This window comes from Rhinoraja longicauda, chromosome 32, assembly GCF_053455715.1.
Source record: "Rhinoraja longicauda isolate Sanriku21f chromosome 32, sRhiLon1.1, whole genome shotgun sequence".
In the NCBI taxonomy this organism is placed as follows: domain Eukaryota; kingdom Metazoa; phylum Chordata; class Chondrichthyes; order Rajiformes; family Arhynchobatidae; genus Rhinoraja; species Rhinoraja longicauda.
In genome coordinates, this window is record NC_135984.1 from 5165779 (window position 1) to 5185225 (window position 19447).

The 19447-nt window shown below is 46.5% G+C and overlaps 1 protein-coding gene across 1 annotated transcript in view; it reads right to left on the reverse strand.

Moving 5' to 3' along the window:
• Positions 1-3898: 3898 nt before the first annotated feature.
• The window catches only part of LOC144608631 (POU domain class 2-associating factor 2-like), a 43981-nt gene continuing 28432 nt past the window's right edge, over positions 3899-19447 (reverse strand). Inside the window, exons 4-6 of the mRNA XM_078426604.1 lie at positions 13846-13891; positions 10807-11114; positions 3899-4336 (exon numbers count right to left, since the gene is read on the reverse strand). Of these exons, the coding sequence (XP_078282730.1) occupies positions 3899-4336; positions 10807-11114; positions 13846-13891 (792 nt within the window). The remainder of the gene's footprint in view (positions 4337-10806; positions 11115-13845; positions 13892-19447) is intronic.

Below are 19447 nucleotides of genomic sequence, written 5' to 3' on the forward strand. Positions count from 1 at the left end.
AGTTTATGAAGGATGAGAGGGGATCTTATTGAAACGTGTAAGATTATTAAGGGATTGGACACATTAGAGGCAGGAAACATGTTCCTAATGTTGGGGGAGTCCAGAACCAGGGGCCACTGTTTAAGTCAAGACAAGTCAATTTTATTTGTGTGGCACATTTAAAAACAACCCACGTTGACCAAAGTGCTGTACATCAGTTCAGGTACTAAGAAACGAACATACAACGACACACAAACATAACAGCACATACATAAACAGTTCACAGCGCCCCCTCAGAGGGCCTCAAACGCTAGGGAGTAGAAGTAGGTTTTGAGCCTGGACTTAAAGGAGTCATTGGAGGGGGCAGTTCTGATGGGGAGAGCGATGCTGTTCCGCAGTCTCGGAGCTGCAACCGCAAAAGCGCAGTCACCCCTGAGCTTAAGCCTAGACCACGGGATAGTGTAGCCCCAAATCGTCCGACCTGAGGGACCTGGAGATAGAGTGGTGGGTTGGAAGATTTTTGATATTGGGGTGGGGGGGGGGGGGGGGGGGGAGGAGCCCGTTTAGGGCTTTGTATGTGAATAGGAGGAGCTTGAAGTTGATTCTGTACTGTACTGGGAGCCAGTGGAGAGAGGCCAGAATCGGGGTGATGTGGTCCCTTTTACGGGTACCCGTCAGGAGTCTCGCTGCGGCGTTTTGGACCAATTGCAGGGACAGGGATGATTTGCTGATCCCAGTGTATAGGGAGTTGCAGTAGTCTAGGCGGGAGGAAATGAATGCGTGAATGATTTTTTCAATGTCGTCAAATTGGAGGAATGGTTTGATTTTAGCTATGGTACGAAGCTGGAAGAAGCTGGCTTTTACCACAGCATTGACTTGCTTGTCAAACTTTAATGCAGAGTCAAATATCACGCCCAGGTTTTTGACATGCGGTTTGACCAGGGAGGATAGGCTTCCAAGGCTGCCTGTTATCGATTTGATGGAGTCGGGGGGGGGGGGGGGGGGTCGAATAGGATGACCTCAGACTTGCTCTCATTTAATTGGAGGACGTTCTGTGCCATCCAACATTTTAAGTCCTCAAGGCAGTGCAAGAGGCTGATTAAATTTGATCAGTTGTTGGGTTTCAGGGGGAGATAAAGTTGTGTGTCATCTGCATAGCAGTGGGAAGAAATGCCGTGCCTTTGAATGATTTGGCCAAAGGGGAGCATGTATAGAGAGAAGAGAATGGGGCCTAGGATGGAGCCTTGTGGAACTCCGCAGGAGAGGCTAGCTGGGGAAGAGGAACAATTGCCTATGTTGATGGAGAAACTCCTATTTTTGAGGTAGGAAATGAACCAGCTCAGGGCAGTGCCATCAACGCCAACCCCTGTACCGGAGACGGTCAATAAGGATGGTGTGGTCCACTGTATCGAACGCTGCGCTGAGGTCGAGAAGGAGCAGGATTGCACAGTCGCCGGTGTCGATGGCGAGAAGCAGGTCGTTGTGCACCTTCAACAAGGCAGACTCTGTGGTGTGGTGGGCCCTGAAACCTGACTGGAAACGTTCCAGGATGGTATTTTGGTGTAGGTAAGGCAGTAATTGATTTAGAATTGCCTTTTCAAGGACTTTTGACAGGAATGGCAGTTTGGAAATGGATCTGTAGTTGCTAGGCAAGGTGGAGTCTATAAGAATAAGGGGTAGGCCATTTAGTCGGAGATGAGGAAAAACTTTTTCAGTCAGAGAGTTGTAAATCTGTGGAATTCTCTGCCTCAGAAGGCAGTGGAGGCCAATTCTCTGGATGCTTTCAAGAGAGAGCTAGATAGAGTTAAAGATAGCGGAGTCAGGGGGTATGGGGAGAAGGCAGGAACGGGGTACTGATTGAGAATGATCAGCCACGATCACATTGAATGGCGGTGCTGGCTCGAAGGGGCCAAATGGCCTACTCCTGCACATATTGTCTATTGTCTATTGTCTATGAATTTGTTTTTTTGGTTCTGGGTGGTAAGTTGATTTTGAACTGTTGATTGTGGGAATTGGCTTTGACTACTCTCAGGAGAATAGTGACCAATAACATGAGCGTAGATATCAAATCATTGAAAGTAAAACACTTTTAAAAGAATTTTTATGATTTTTATTTCAGTCGCACCACCAGCTTAGCCAACTTTCGAAGCTAACCAATGCATTAATATTTCTGAAGATTACTATTTCAACCACATGAGAGACTTCACATCTAGACAATGGCTCTACCTGTACAGCTTCTGTAAGGGTGTCCTACCCTTGGGAGGTGCAGAAGGTATGTATGGGTTTAGCAAGTAAGTGTAGGCTCATCAACATCCTTCTCAAGGCTAATTAGGGATCGATAAGAAATGTTACCCTTGCCAATAATGCCCAAATGCAGGAAATTAATAAAGAAAGATTATTGGGCAGCACGGTGGCGCAGCGATAGAGTTGCTGCCTTACAGCGAATGCAGCGCCGGAGACTCATGTTCGATCCTGACTACGGGCGCCGTCTGTACGGAGTTTGTACGTTCTCCCCGTGACCTGCGTGGGTTTTCTCCGAGATCTTCGGTTTCCTCCCACTCTCCAAAGACGTACAGGTATGTAGGTTAATTGGCTGGGCAAATGTAAAAAAAAATTAAAAACATTGTCCCTAGTGTGTGTAGGATAGTGTTAATGTGCGGGGATCGCTGGGCGGTGCGGACCCAGTGGGCCGAAGGGCCTGTTTCCGCGATGTATCTCTAAATCTAAAATCTTGTCAGATAGCAGGTGGGTGGGAAGATTCTGATTCCATTGGGAAAAGTGATGTTAGTGAGCATGGAAATGTTCAATGCATTGCTTTCTCTTCATACTTCGTGGGTAAGCATAAGATGTTGATGACACTGAGCTGTCTACCGGCCGAGTGTCGGCAGTATGTACCACAGCATTAACAAAATGTTGGTTTAGGGGCGGCACAGTGGCGCAGCAGTAGAGTTGCTGCCTTGCAGCACCAGAGACGTGGGTTCGATCCCAACTACAGGTGCTTGTCTGTACGGAGTTTGTACGTTCTCCCCGTGACCTGCGAGGGTTTTCTCTGAGATCTTAGTTTTCCTCCCAAACTCCAAAGGTGTACAGGTTTGTAGGTTAATTGGCTTGGCATAGATGTAAGTTGTCCCAAGTGTGGGTAGGATAGTGTTAATGTGCAGGGATCGCTGGTTGGTGCAGACTCGATGGGCCGAAGGGCCTGATTCTCTAAACTAAACTAAATACCCAGGAAATAGGGGTAGAAGTTAGCTCTACGGCCTACGCCATTTCTCCACAGGCTAGTAAGATTATGGCTCACCTGAACTTGGCCTCAACTCCATCCTGCCTTTGCCCCATAAGCCTCGATTTACATTTCACTCTATCTCAGCCTTGAACACATCTACTGGAGGGAATATATTCAATATGTATCGACCCCAGAGAGTCTCCCCATCTCACTTGCATTAACAATTCCAAAGATTCATGATCCTGTTGCGAGAAAAAATGCCTTCTCACTCCTCTCCATAATGAGTGGCCCCTTAACCTGAGATTATACCCCCAAAGCCCCGGTTCTATGCTCCCCTTCCCTCCATGAGGGGCACCATCTTCTCAGGCTCTGGGTAGGGTCTAATGTCCCTGTGTATAATATTGTCCCAAGCCAGGCTCACTTACCTGTGCTCCATGAAAGGCCCAGAACATTGAAATGAATGTTTACGCCACCATTCTTCTGGTTTGATTAAACTATTTACTTCACATTCTATGACTGCACCAGATTTGTGCAGCACTATTGTCCAACAACCACACGTCCTTTCCTAATGCAAGATTAAAAGTGTATTGGTTTTTTAATTATTTCTCCCTGACAGAAAGCCCACTACAACTTGACGTAGACATCTCCAGCCCTTCATCTAACTAGCTTTACAATTGAGCGGGCAACCAAGACTTCTCAGTAGGTCCGCCTGACTTCATACAAAGGCCAGCTGGTGCCGGCTTCTTCTTTAGCCCAGGGCGACAGATCAAGCATGGATTGGGCCGCGTTGTCGGCCGAATCTTCGGACGTGAGATGGAGGGACTTGGCCGCCAGCTCGGAGGCTACAGTCATGAACGGGGCGCATCCATAGGCCGAGGTGGATGGGTAACCAGGGCCGAAGTGCATCTCGTCCAGCGGGTACAGAGAGTAGGGTTGGGAACTGGAGCCGGGCCTGCTGCCGTTCCGGGCAGAGCTCTTGTACTGGGCCGGAGAGGCAGAGGCAGTGTCAGGCAGGGAGTGGTTGCCGTGGTGTTGCGATGGACAGTCAGTCGGTGACGTCTGCATCTGCTGGAGCGTGTCGCAGATTGCCTCACTCTGGCTGCCATTTTCTTGCACACCTTCCCATGAATCCCTCTGTAGAACAAATCAAGAATACATTCAAAAGGTTCATAAGCGATAGGAGCAGAATTAGTCCATTCGGCCCATCAAGTCTACTCCGCCATCCAATCATGGCTGATCTTTCTTTCCCTCCCAACCCCATTCTCCTGCCTTCTCCCCATAACCCCTGACCCCTGTACTCATCAAGAATCTAGCTATCTGCCTTCAAAATATCCATTGTCTTGGCCTCCACAGCCTTCTGTGGCATTACGAAACGTTTCAACATCACATTATTTAAGGTGCATCTGCAAGAGCGTTTGAATCACCAAGGAGTAGGAACCACTGCTGGTAAACTAGATTAGTATGGGTTAGACACAAGGGACTGCAGATGCTAATTTACAAGTAAAAGGCACAAAGTGCTGGAGTAACTCAGCAGATCAGGCAGCAACCCTGAAGAACATGGATAGAGACTCTTCTCTAATGAAAGGTCCTGACCTGAAACATAGCTTTATAAAAATAAAGTACATTTATTTAGAGACACAGCGTAGAAACAGGCCCTTCAGCCCACCAGGCCCATACCAATCATGGATCACTCATACACAACTTCTATGTTATCCCACTTTCGCATAGTACACTCTAGGGGCAATTAACCGGCAAACCTGCACGTCTTTGGAATGTGGGAGGAAACCGGAGCACCCGGAGAAAACCTACACAATCACGGGGAGAATGTGCAAACTCCGTACAGACAGCACCCATAGTCAGGATCAAACCCTGGGTCTCTGGCGCTGTGAGTCAGCAACTCTACCGCTGCGCCACCGTGTCATCCTGATCTATGTTCTCCAGAGATGCTGCAGGACCTGCTGAGTTACTCCAGCACCTTGTGTCTTTTTTTGATGGGATTAGTATCGATGTGTACTTTAATGGTTAGCCTTGCACAAGGTGACCAAAAGGCCCTGTTGTATGACTCTATGACTCCATGACAACAAAAACAGTGCAAAACGCCTCACGGCTAACTCTAAATAGGCTACGATTGGATTTGGGAAGCATCTTTCACATTTCACTCAACATTCTTTCCAGTCAATGAAAACCTTTGATGTGTTCTCACTTCTGCGACAAGGTGACAGCCAGTTATGTCTTTCAACCGGAAAGGGTGCAGGAAAAGATTTACAATGAGGTTACCGGGGATGAAGCGTTTGAATTATGAGAGGACGGATACGCTGAGTCTTTATTCCCTGGAGCGTAGGAGGCTGAGGGGTGACTTTATGATTTATGAAATCATGAAGGGCGTGAGATGAGGTGAGTAGTCACAGTCTTCCCCCAGGGGCAGGGGAATCTAAAACCGAAGGGCTTCAGTTTAAGGTGAGAGGGGAACGATTTTAAACGGGCACGAGGGTGGGGCAACTTTTACACACAGAGGGTGGTTTGTACAGGGAACCAGCTTAGTTTAGTTTAGTTTAGAGATACAGCGCGGCATCAGGCCCTTTCGGCCCACCGGGTCCGCGCCGACCAGCGATCCCCGCACACTAACACTATCCTCCACCCACTGGGGACAGTTTTTACATTTACCAAGCCAATTAAAGAAGAGGGCCATTCAATCCACAAGCGAAGCCGCAGAGAAAGCCACTAGGTGGTGGCGTTGGATTAAGAGGGCTGATCCGTGGGCGGTTGCTGCTGGGACGCACGTCGGGGCCTGATCAACCCCGGCTGGGTCGCCTGGGTGAGGGTGTGAGATCCGAAACACCCGATGACCCCAGGCCACATGCGTCCCAGCGCATCCAGAAGATGTATCTTTCACATCACATACCTGTAAGTCTTTGGAGTGTGGGAGGAAACCGAAGATCTCGGAGGAAACCCACGCAGGTCACGGGGAGAACGTACAAACTCCGTACAGACAGCACCCGTAGTCGGGATCGAACCCGGGCCTCCGGCGCTGCATTCGCTGTAAGGCAGCAACTCTACCGCTGCGCCACCGTGCCGCCCTCAGCTGCCAGAGGCAGCAGTAGAGGCAGATACAGCATTTAAAACACATTTGGGCAGGTGCTTGGATAGGAAAGGTTAATAGGGATATGGCCCAGATGCAGGCAAGTGGTACATGGTCACTGAGGCAATTTGGTTGTCGAGGACAAGTTGGGAAAAAGGGCTTTGACTGTGTATTGGACACTGATTCATGAACAGCATCTCCTACAAACAGCGATACGATCAAGATCTAGTTTAATAACACTGATTAGAATGCAAAATGGTGGCCAGGATACTAATAGTGGCAAGGAATCTACTTGATCTGCACCACACATTGCTGTCTGTGGGAAACAGTAGACAGATCCATTGTACAATGTGTAGGGAATAAACTGCAGATGCTGGTTTAAATCGAAGGTAGACACAAAAAGCTGGAGTAACTCAGTGGGTCAGGCAGCACCTCGGGAGAGAAGGAATGGGCGATGTATAAAATGAAGGCCAGGGCCCAATGAGATTATTTAAGGAAAACAGGGCTGATTTAACAAAGTCCCACCCCCTCCCCAGACATCAGTCTGAAGAAGGGTCTCGACCCGAAACGTCACACATTCCTTCTCTCCCGAGATGCTGCCTGACACGCTGAGTTACTCCAGCAGTTTGTGACTACCATTGTACAATGTTTCATCTAGAAGACAGCACTGCCAGTGATACAGTGCTTATGTTTCAGAGTGGGGTTTGAACCCACAATCTCTGACTCAATAGTGAGAATGATAACAATTTAATGCTTTTTAGTTTTTAGTTTAAGGTTTGGTTTTTAGGGAAACAGGCCTTTGGCCCACTGAGCCCAGGCCGACCGACCACCCACACACTAGTGCTATACAATACGCTCGGGGCAATTTACCCAAGCCAATGGTTGGTAGGTTACTACAAACCTGCACTTCCAGTCTTTGGAATGTTGGGGGAAACCGGAGCATCCGGAGAAAACCCATGTCGTCAAAGACAAACTCTGCACGTAGTCAGGATCGAACCTGGGTCTCTGGCGCTGTAAGGCAGCAACTCTACCACTGTACCACACAGATGCCAGTGTGGTGTTTGTGGCCAAAATGTCACCTATCCATGTTCTCCAGAGATGCTGCCTGCCGTGTTGAGTTATTCCAGCACTGTGTGTTCCACGCCAGATTCCAACATCTGCAGTTCCGTGTGTCATAGAGTCATAGAGTCACAGAGTGATACAGCGTGGAAACTTGCCCACACCGGCCAACATGTCCCACCTGCCCGCATTTGGACCATATCCCTCCAAACCTGTCCTCTCCATGTACCTGTCTAACTGTTTCTTGAATGTTGGGGTAGTCCCAACCTCTACTAACTACTCTGGCAGTTAGTTCCATACATTCACCAGCCGTTGTGTGGAATAGTTACCCCTCAAATTCCTATTAAATATTTTCCCTTCACCTTAAACCTATGTCCTCTGGTCCTCGATTCACCTACTCTTGTCAAGAGACTCTGAGCATCTACCCGATCTATTCCTCTCATGATTTTGTACACCTCTATAAGATCGCCCCTCATCCTCCTGCGCTCCATGGAATACAGTCACAGCCTACTCAACGAGTCCCTGTGTCTTTGAGTAATGGAGTTCAGTGAGGGGAGCTTTATCCACAGGCAGATAAATGGGATGTTTTTGTCCTGTAAATTCGATGTAACTATAAAACTTTAATGTCTTCAACTGAGGCTCAATTATTCCCTTGATGTGGTTTCTAAGTCGGCAATGAGGGAACTCTTATAATTGGCCACCTGATGACTTAGGGCAGGATGTGCAGGATTATCATGACAATTAATAATATTTTATAGGTAGGTATTTGAATAACCCAGCCACTGCACTACATTAAACAGGTGTGTAGCTCTCTACAAGTGACTTGGACACACAGGTACAATGTAATGCCATAAACTGTATTTACCAATATCATCAGAACACATGCACCTGCCAAATATTTTAATGCTTCTAAGTATCTAAAATATATTGAAGGATGTGCTGTATATCTAAAAACACTTCATGATATTGCCTGGGGCCATTAACGTTTCTTCGGCACTTCAATTACTGTTGGCACGGAACAAATTCTATTGCAGAATTTATATTCAACAAGACATTAGAGCAGAAATTTGCAGATTTACAGCCCCTGCATTCTCAAAAAAATAATTATGGCTTCTGCATTATGTTTCTGCTTGGCGTATATAGATCACCATCATGTTTCTCGACAGTATTTTCATCGTACACCTCCCTCAGGGTTAATCCTATTAAACCAGATTAACTAATGGCTTTGAGTTTCTGGCTGCTATTCAGTTACAGGTTAGAGTAATTTTCTCCAGTGGGATTATTTCTGTTTGGAAGGCAGCAAAACCTTCAGATTTCAGATTTCAGTAACACTGATTTTTTTGTTTGTTGCTTCAATGCCAGCTGTTTATTTACTAAAACTCTTGTTTGTTTGTTTGTTTGTTCCTGAACTACAGCCAAAACGGTACACGATAGCACGACAATTTTAGGCCCACTTTACTCACCGTCGTCCCTTCGGTGCTAATGGAAGGAGTTTCATTGAAATCGGTATTATATTTTAAAAGTTATTCACATTTTGAAGTTTAAATCTATCTCCTAGGGAGGGAGGGGGAGGGAGGGGTGGAGGGAGGCAAGGAGGGAGGGGGGAGGAGGCAGGATAAGGAGGGTTGAGGGGGATGGAGTGGGGGGGAAAGGGGGAGGGGAAGGGGAGGGGAAGGGGAAGGGGGAGAGGAGGGGGGTGGAGGGAGGGGGAGAGGAAGGGGAAGGGGAAGGGGGGAGAGGAGGGGGAAGGGGAGAGGAGGGGGAGGGGGACAGGAGGACGGGGAGGGGGAAGGGAGTGGGGAGGGGAGGGGGAGGGGAGGGGGAGGGGGAAGGGGGTAAGGGGGGAGGGGGGAGGGAAGAGGGACGAGGGGAGGGGTAGGAGGGGAGGGGGATGGAGAGGGGAGGGGGAGGGGGAGGGGGGGAGGGGGGGAGGAGAGGGTCCTGCACCAATGCAGGAGAGGTTTGGGCCCAACGTTTCCATTTGGGCTAGTATTTATACAAAATGCAGTAACTAGTTACTAACCTTGCATTGATCACTAATCACATTCATTACTTTGTGTAGGAAGGAACTGCAGACGCTGGTTTAAACCGAAGTTAGACACAAAAAGCTGGAGTAACTCAACGGGACAGGCAGCATCTCTGGAGAGAAGGAGTGGGTGACATTTCGAGTCGAGACCCTTCTTCAGACTGATACTTCTATCCAGAGTTGCACTGTTCTATGGCAGGCGCAAAATGCCAGAGTAACTCAGCGGGACAGGCAGCATTTCTGGATAGAAGGAATCTGGAGAGATTGTACTGTTCTATGTTCTGCAATGTCTCACAGCTAGAGAGGTGTTCTCTGTTGGAGAATTTAATTGAAAGACAACAATATCTGGCCTTGGATGAAGGCTGCAACTCGCAATGCAGCTTCCTCACAGCTCAGCTTACTTTAGTTTATTGTCTCATGTTGTTTATCACCCATTCCTTCTCTCCAGAGATGCTGCCTGTCCCACTGAGTCACTCCAGCTTTTTGTGTCTATCTTACATTTATTACTTTACTCTACTTTGGAGATACAGCACAGAAACAGGTTATTTGTCGACAGGTTGGCACACTGGCACAGCTAGTTTAGCCACTGCCTCTGAGCACAGAGACCCAGGTTCAATCCTGACCTCGGTTTCTGTCTATGTGGAGTTTGCATGTTCCCTTTGTGACCATATTGGTTTTGTTTGGGTGCTCCTGCATCCCCCCACATGTTGGTTGGTAAGTTGCTTGGCCTCTGTAAATTGCTCCTATTATAGTTGGGTGGCCAAATCTGGGGGAGGTGGTGAGATTAGTGTAAATGGGTGGTGGATTGCCAGCACAGGCTCAGTGGGCCGAAGGGCCTGTTTCTTTCTTGTATCTCTCTATGACTCTTTGTTATCATCTCCCAAACAACTGCAGCTGCCATCACAAGTGTTATCAGCTGTGTCAACTTGCCCTAGAGATTGAGGCATTGAGCATCGAAAATCTGCTTCTGTATGTCACTATAATTCTAGGACATCTAATATGCTCGCGTGTCATGGGATCAGGATTAGGCCATTCGGCCCATCAAGTCTACTCTGCCATTCAATCATGGCTAATATCTGGTAGGGAAGTCTACCAAAGCCGAGCTCCACAGGCCCAGGTGATATTAAAACGTACAGCGTGCGGCAGCAGTCCCGAGTTTGCATTCTTCTACAAGATTTCACTCAGTTCAAGCACAAATTCCAAAGCCTTTGGTCAAAGTAGGTGGCTTACTATGACCGAAGATAGACACAAAATGCTGGATTAACTCAGTCTGAAAAAGGGTCTCGACCCAAAACGTCACCTATTGCTTTTCTCCAGAGATGCTGCCTGTCCCTCTGAGTTACTTAGGCATTTTGTGTCTACCTTCGGTGTAAGCCAGCGTCTGCAGTTCCTTCCTACACATTTAGCCGCAAACAAGAGGCAAGGTGGGTAATTACGTACCAACAGGAAATGGGATGCCTCATTGGGGTAAGGAGGAATGAGGGGTGTCAGAGGCTGAGGCGTGAAAATGGAACTTGCTCCGGATGGGAACGTCGGTGGGCGGTAATCTCCAAACGTTTCCGTAATGTAAGGGTCGAAGAGGTGTTGATAACCAGATACTGCCGGTGGGTCACATCCAAAGGACTTGCTGCCCATTGAAGTTGAGTACACATCCGCTGAGTACTGTTTCGATGAGTGGCAATGAGGCAGGTCGGAATCTGATAGATGCTGTCTTCTTGCACCATAGTAGCTGGGTATAACATGACTACCTATGCAAATAGATATGAAATGTGTTAGCACTCACTGCAATCAGCAATGAAACTCATCCTTAATTACCATCACACAATGCTCCACATTGCAGTTTACGGGACCATCGCTGGTCATAGAAATCAATCATTGGCCTTAGAAACCATTATTTCATTGAACCAAAGGACTCAATCCATTTCCAACTATCATTGTTTTCCTCCATTTAGTTTGAGGCATTGTAGAGAATTCCCGATTCTGTTTTAGTTTAGTTTAGAGATACAGCATGGAAACAGGCCCTTCGGCCCACCGAGTCCACACCGACCATCAATCACCCGTTCACACTAGTTCTATGTTATCCAACTTTTCCATTCTACACGCTAGGGGCAATTTACAAAAGTCAATTAACCTCCCAACGTGCACAACTTTGGAATGTGGGTGGAATCTGGGGGACCGAAAGAAATCCCATATGGTCACAGGAAGAGCGTGCAAACTCCACACAGACACACTGGGGGTCAGGATGAGACCAAGTTACTGAAGCTGTTACAGGTAACTGAACTATCCTACCACAATTGTGAGCAGTCCTGAGCTTGTATCTACCTCATTGGAGACCCTCGGACTATCTTTGATTGGACTTTATCTTGTACTAAACAGTATTCATGTGAGTATAAGAAAATAACTGCAGATGCTGGTACAAATCGATTTATTCACAAAATGCTGGAGTAACTCAGCAGGTCAGGCAGCATCTTGGGAGAGAAGGAATGGGTGATGTTTCGGGTCGAGACCCTTCTTCAGACTGATGTCAGGGGGGCGGGACAAAGGAAGGATATAGGTGGAGACAGGAAGATAGGTATTCATGTGATTCCCTTTGTCATGTATCTGTACACTGTGGAAGGCTCGATTGTAATCATGTATAGCCTTTCTGCTGACTTGTTAGCACGCTTCAAAAGCTTTCCACTGTACTTTGGTATGTCTGACAATAAACTAAGCTAAGCTAAGCTAAACTAAGCTAAGCTAAACTAAGCTAAGCTGGGAGGAATCTGCACTACATATTGCAGCCATCATTTGAGGCCAGATATTAGTGTCTTTCAATGAAATTCTCCAACAAAGAACATCTCTCTAGCTGTGAGACTACGCAGAACCTAGAAGAGTACAACTCTGGATAGAAGGAATGGGTGACATTTCAGTCTGAAGAAGGGCCTCGACCCGAAACGTCAGCCATTCCTTCTATCCACAGATGCTGCCTGACCCGCAGAGTTACTCCAGCATTTTGTGTCTATCTTCAGTTTAAACCAGCATTTGCAGTTCCTTCCTCCAATAGAACAGTACAACACAGGAACAGGCCCAAAGATGCACAGTCTCTTTAGATGTACAGAGCTGCTTGTTCAGAGTAGGCAAATCGAGGACAAGAGGACATAGGATTAAGGTGAAGGAGGAAAAGATTTAATAGGAATCTGAGGGGTACCTTTTTCACACAAAGGGTGATGAGTGTATGGAACAAGCTGCCAGAGGAGGTAGTTGAGGCTGGGACTATCCCAACATTTAAGAAACATTTAGACAGGTATATGGATAGGACAGGTTTGGAGGGATATGGGTCAAACGCAGGCAGGTGGGACTAGTGAAGCTGGGACATGTCGGCCGGTGTGGGCAAGTTGTGCCAAAGGGCCTGTTTCCACGCTGTGTCACTCTATGACTCTATGAGAGCCTAGAGCCCACAGTATCGTGCCAAACATGATACCGTTAAATTGATCTCCTCAGGCTGCATGTGCTCCATACCCCTCCACTCCGTGCAGGTAATGTTGTCCACAGACGCAGGTGAGCAGAGACATTGGCAAGTGTTCTCTACACTCGGTCTTCCATTTTACTGCAGCTCAGTGAAATGTGCCAAATGTGCGCCAGTATTCAAAAAAGGAGGGAGTGAATGCAAGCCAGTTTGGGCCAAGACACATTGGGCGACATCAAAGGTACTAGAGGAGCAAGATAGACCACACGACCCTAAAAAACGTAATGTGTCATGGCGCCATTTTAGTAGGCAGAAACTTGCAGAAACATTTAAAAAGAAAAATAACAAAAATCTGTGAATTGATGAGATATATTCTGCATTTTAATGCATAATATATTTCCGCATACTCTTCCCCCAAAACACGAGAGGCATAGCGAACAGTGGGTTTTGCTTACTAAAATGGCTCCTTTGCGTACTACACTTCAGGATAGGCGATTTCAACGGAGTGGTTCATCTTGTCCCTCTAGTATCTTTGGGCGGCACAGTGGCACAGTGGTAGAGCTATTGCCTACTGATCCTGACTACAGGTACTTGTCTGTACGGAGTTTGTACGTTCTCCCCGTGACCTACATGGGTTTTCTCCGAGATCTTTGGTTTCCTCCCACACTCCAAAAATGTACAGGTTTCTAGGTTAATTGGCTTGGTGTAAATATAAAATTGTTCCTCGTGTGCGTAGGGTAGTGTTAATGTGTGGGGATCACTGGTCAGTGCAGATTTGGTGGGCCGAAGGGCCTGTTTCCATGCTGTATCTCTAAACTAAAAACAAAACTAAACACTGCCTTGTACTTTGTGAATAGTTACTATTAGTTTGTGCTAATGGTCACTATTAGTTTGTGCTTCCTCATGAGCCACATGTGTTAGACGCATTTAGGCACCCTCATGAGGGAAGCAAGAAGAAAGATCTCTCACCATATTCTAAAAATCCTTACATTCTTTTAGTACTTTGCAAATATTTGGCAGAAAATTCAACCTACCAGGCATTTGGACGTAAGGTGATGGTTGGTAAGAGTTGGTTCCTGTCTAAAGAAGAAGGAGATGAAAAGTTTATTATGCAAACATAATGCGACATTATAATGCAATCAATGACATATTCAGTGCAGCTAATTGAGACATAGAGTCATTTAGCTTGGAAACAAGCCCTTTGGCCCAACTAAGCTAGTCCCATTTGCCCGCATTTGACCCATATCCCTCCAAACCTTCCCTATCCATGTACCAGACCAAGTGTCTTTTAAATGTTATTACTGTACCTGCCTCAACTAATTGATCAATAAAACGTAGAGCAAGGCATCAAACTGGCAGAGTCTTGCACTGCCTCAACTTACAGCTCATCAACACATCTGAACTCCTCATCCTTTTTTTTTAGACGAGACAGTTCTCATTTGAGTAAACGTGACCAAAGATGGACATTCTGCAAAAAGCAAAGGGAAGCAAACGCGATAAAAGGCCAGGGATTTGCTCCAGGTGAAAGAACATAGAGCGTTACTGCACAGAAACAGGCCCTTAGGCCCACTATGTCTGTACTGATCATGGTGCCAATCTGAAGTCATCCCATCTACCTGCACATGGTTCACATCCCCCCATTCCCTGCCTGTTCCTGTGTCAGTTCACATCATTTTTAAACATTGTCATCGGATCCACTTCCAACAGTTACCCTGACAGCACATTCTCTGTGTAAAAATTTGCCCCACTTGTCTCCTTTAAATGTTCCCTCTCTCACCTTAAACCAATGACCTCTGAATGAATGAATACTTGATTGTCACTTGTGGCAAGTCACAGTGAAATTCTTTGCTCTGGTATTTGACATTTGCACCCTGGGAAACAAACACCGACACTATCCGTGCCTTAAACTCTTACTCTGATATACATCCATCAAGTCTCTCCTCAGCCCCTGACACTCTAAATCAAACAATCTACGTTTGTCCAATATCTCCTTATAACTAGTAGACTCCAATCTAGGCAACCTAGATCCTTCATTGCTTCTACTCTGGGGCTGTAGAGAGCATCCTGTCCGGCAACATTACTGTCTGGTTTGGGAACAGCTCTGCCCAGGACAGGATGGCCCTGCAGAGAGTAGTGCGTTCGGCAGAACGCACCATGGGAACTACACTCGTCCCCCTGCAGGACCTATACATCAGGAGGTGCAGATCCAGAGCAAGCAAGATCATGAGGGACCCCTGCCACCCCAGTAACGGACTGTTCCAGATGCTACGGTCAGGCAAACGCCTCCGCTGTCACGCTGTGAAAACGGAGAGGATGAGACGGAGCTTCTTCCCACAGGCCATCAGGACTGTCAACTTTGATAACCCCAGAGACTAAATTTTTGTCGACACTTTTTGTGCTATGTTTAGTAACTTATTAACTTTATTTATATGCTGTAACTGTAATTCTTTTTGTGCACAACCCGCAGGCATTGCCACTTTCATTTCACTGCACATCGAGTATGTGTATGTGACAAATAAATTTGACTTGACTTGACTTGACTCCTTGTGAATCTCTTCTGCACTTTTTCCAAAGCTTCCACATCCCTCCCGTAACAGGGTGACCAGAAATGCACATAATACTCCAAAAGTGGTCTTGTCAAAGTTTTACACAAATCAATATGATTAGCCATTTTTATACCCATGCCCACACTGCTGCAATCAAGCGTGCAATATCTGAAGAAGGGTTCCGACCCGAAAGGTCACCCGTTCTTTTTCTCCAGAGATGCTGCCTGACCCGCTGAGTTCCTCCAGCACTTTATGTCTATGTTTGGTGTATGTCTTTTACCACTCTTTCCTCTTGTGTTGCAACTTTCAAGGAGTTACGGATTTGCACCCTAAAATCTTTGTTAAAGGTCCTGCTGTTTACTACACACTCTCCTCTAGATGATCGCTCTTAGAGTCATAGAGTCATAGAGTGACGCAGCGTGGAAACAGGCCCACATCGGTCACACGTCCCAGAGACACTAGTCCCACCTGCCTGTGTTTGATCCATATCCTCTCCAAACTTGTCCTATCCATGCACCTGTCTAACTGTTTCTTAAATGTTGGCATAGTCCCAGCCTCAACTACCTCCTCTGGCAGCTTGTTGCATACACCAACCACCCTTTGTGTGAAAAAGTTACCCCTCAGATTCCTATTAAATCTATTTCCCTTCACCTTGACCCTATGTCCTCTGGTCCTTGATTCCCCCACTCTGGGCAAGAGACTCTGTGCATCTACCCGATCTATTCCTCTCATGATCTTGTACACCTTTCCACAAAATGAGAAACAAGAGATGAAATGCAGAAGGAGTTGGCCTCAATTACATCTTACTCCCTACAAGGCGAACTCTACCCCTTCCTCCTCCAGAATAATTCTTATGCAAACATACTTCAGAATTTGCATGCTGCAACAGGGAGGGCTGGCAAGCTATTTGTTTCGTGTTCTGCTCTCCTGAACTAAATTAAGCTTGAGCCCAGCTCATGTTGGAATCACCAGGAGAGTGTCATGGACTATGGGCGGGGGCTAGGGGAGGGGCCGTCCACCAAGTGTCAACACGAGCCACAGGGTGAAGCAGTCACAGGATCGTTGGTAGATTCCTTCAAGATCAGGCCCTCCACCCCTGAACCTCCTCCTCATGGATTAGTGTGAATGCTTCAATCTCCCATTTTTATCTCCAAATGCATTTAGGGGAGAATAGATTGAGGACACGGTTAGAAATATTAACAAAATAAACGCCAACCATGGGCGGCACAGTGGCGCAGCAGTAGAGATACTGCTTTAGCACCAGAGACCCAGGTTCGATCCTGACTACGAGTGCTGTATGTATGTACAGGGTTTGTACGTTCTCCATGTGACCTGCATGGGTTTTCTCCAGGATCACTGGTTTCCTCTCACACTGCAAAGACATACAGGTTTGTAGGTTAATTGGCTTGGTATAATTGTAAATTGTCCCCAGTGCGTACAGGACAGTGTTAGAAAGCGGAATCACTGGTTGGCGCGGACTCAGTTGACCGAAGGGCCTGTTTCCGCGTTGTATATTTAAACTAAATTAAACTAAACTTTATGTATTGGGTCACATGAAAGATTGATTTTGGAAGATAATAAGTACAATAATTAAGGTTTGACAATATTTTTCTGAAGTGCAACAGACCATTTTTGTGATGTTAAAGGAGCTATATAAATAAAAGTTGTCGTTGTTGGAAGTGAAGGAAATGTTATGGGGTTAGGATCTCAGGGAGAAATGTGATAGGTCTGTTCAATTTAAAGTAGTTTAGTGTAGTTTATTATTGTCACCCGTACCGAGGTACAGTGCAAAGGTTGCTGAGGATGAGGGATAATCCTATAGAAGTGTATAAAATCATGAGACCAACAGATAGAGTAAATGCACAGAGTCTTTAACCCAAAGTAGGCAAATCAAGAACCAGCGAACACAAGTTTAGGGTGAGGGGGAAAGATATAAAAGGAACCTGAGGGGCAACCGTTTTATACAAAGGATGGTGTTTGTATGGAACAAACTGCTAGAGGAGGTAGTTGAGGCAGGTTGAAGAAACGTTTAAGAAACATTTGGACGGGTATATGGATAGGATAAGTTTAGTGGGATATGGGCAAATGGGACTAATGTAGATGAGCTGACCCGGACCCGAAACGTCGTCCATTCCTTCTCTCCTGAGATGCTGCCTGACCTGCTGAGTTACTCCAGCATTTTGTGAATAGATGAGGCATGTTGGTTGGTGTGGGCAGGTTGGGCAGCAGGGCCTGTTTCCATGCTGCATGACTCTATGACTCTAAGGATCTGGAATTCGGATCATTTAAGACCAAGTCGCTTCTCACCTCCTCTAAGACGCACTTCAAAACCTACCTCTTTGATAAAGCTTTTGGTCATTTGTTCTAATATCTCCTTATGAGGGTCGGCGTCATGTCGCCCCTGTTTTGAAAGAAAGAGAGAGATCTGCGTTGATACAGTTGCTGTTCACAACGTTAGGATGGTCCTCATGCAACGGTGAGCGAGTTTCGAGGAGTAGTCACAGTCGTGGTGCCGAAACATGGCATCAAAATCACACCCTGCCCGCTCCTCAGACCAACACATCACTCTGGCAGGGCATCTCATTGCCAGCAGCCATGTATTCATTCCATTACATATTGCCGAGGGATTTTCTACATCCATCCAAGAACATCGGTGATATAGTGTTCCAAATGAACACCGTCAACCAAAGATACCAGAGGAGCAAGATAGACCACTCGACCCTAAAAACCGTAGTACGCCAAGGCGCCATTTTAGTAGGCAGAAACTTGCAGAAACATTTAAAAAGAAAAATAACAAAAATCTGTGAATTAATAGATGAGATAAATTCTGCATTTTATTGGTATCATCACACATACTGTTCCCCCAAAACACTGATTACACTACGAAAGGCATAGCGAATGACGGGTTTCGCCTACTAAAATGGCGGATGTTACGCTCCTTTGCGTACTACACTTCAGTATAAGCGATTTCAACGGAGTGGTCCATCTTGTTCCTCTAGTATCTTTGCCGTCAACTCCAGTGGTACTATGATAAAAGTACTTTACAAATGCAAATTGTTGTTACGTTGAATAACTATTACACAGATAAAGGCCATTCAGCCCTTGTGGTCCATGCCAGCCCCCATCATTCCCCCGTCTTATATCCCTGTTGTCCTACAGTTCATTCTGTCTCATGTTGGTCGCCATGGGCCAGATGGGCCGAAGGGCCTGTTTCCATGCTGTACGACTTTATGGCTCCACATGTCTCAAATGACCATCAACGTTTGTCACTATGGAATAATTAACCCACTAGCACTTCTTTGGGATGTGGGGTGAAAACGGGAGCAGCCAGCAGAGTCAGTGGGAGGACATGCAAACTCCACATGGACAACACTCAAGGTCAGGATTGAACCCAATTCACTGGAACTGAGGCAGCAGCAGTAACGTTGAGCCACTATGCTGTCTTGTTTATAGATTTATAGTTACGTAGCACGGAAACAAGTACTTCGGCCAAATTCGTCCATGCTGACCAAGTTACCTATCTGCATTAAACCCATTTGCCTATATATCACCCTTATCCCTCTAAATCGTTCCCATCCATGTACATGTTGAAATGACTATAGACAATAGACAATAGGTGCAGGAGGAGGCCATTCGGCCCTTTGAGCCAGCACCGCCATTCAATGTGATCATGGCTGATCATTCTCAATCAGTACCCCGTTCCTGCCTTATCCCCATACCCCCTGACTCCGCTATCCTTAAGAGCTCTATCTAGCTCTCTCTTGAATGCATTCAGAGAATTGGCCTCCACTGCCTTCTGAGGCAGAGAATTCCACAGATTCACAACTCTGACTGAAAAGGTTTTTCCTCATCTCCGTTCTAAATGGCCTACCCCTTATTCTTAAACTGTGGCCCCTTGTTCTGGACTCCCCCAACATTGGGAACATGTTTCCTGCCTCTAACGTGTCCAACCCCTTAATAATCTTATACGTTTCGATAAGATCTCCTCTTATCCTTCTAAATTCCAGTGTATACAAGCCTATTGAGCATAATTATTCCCACCTCTACCACCTCCTCTGGCAGCTCCTTCCGTATATCCACCACCCATCGT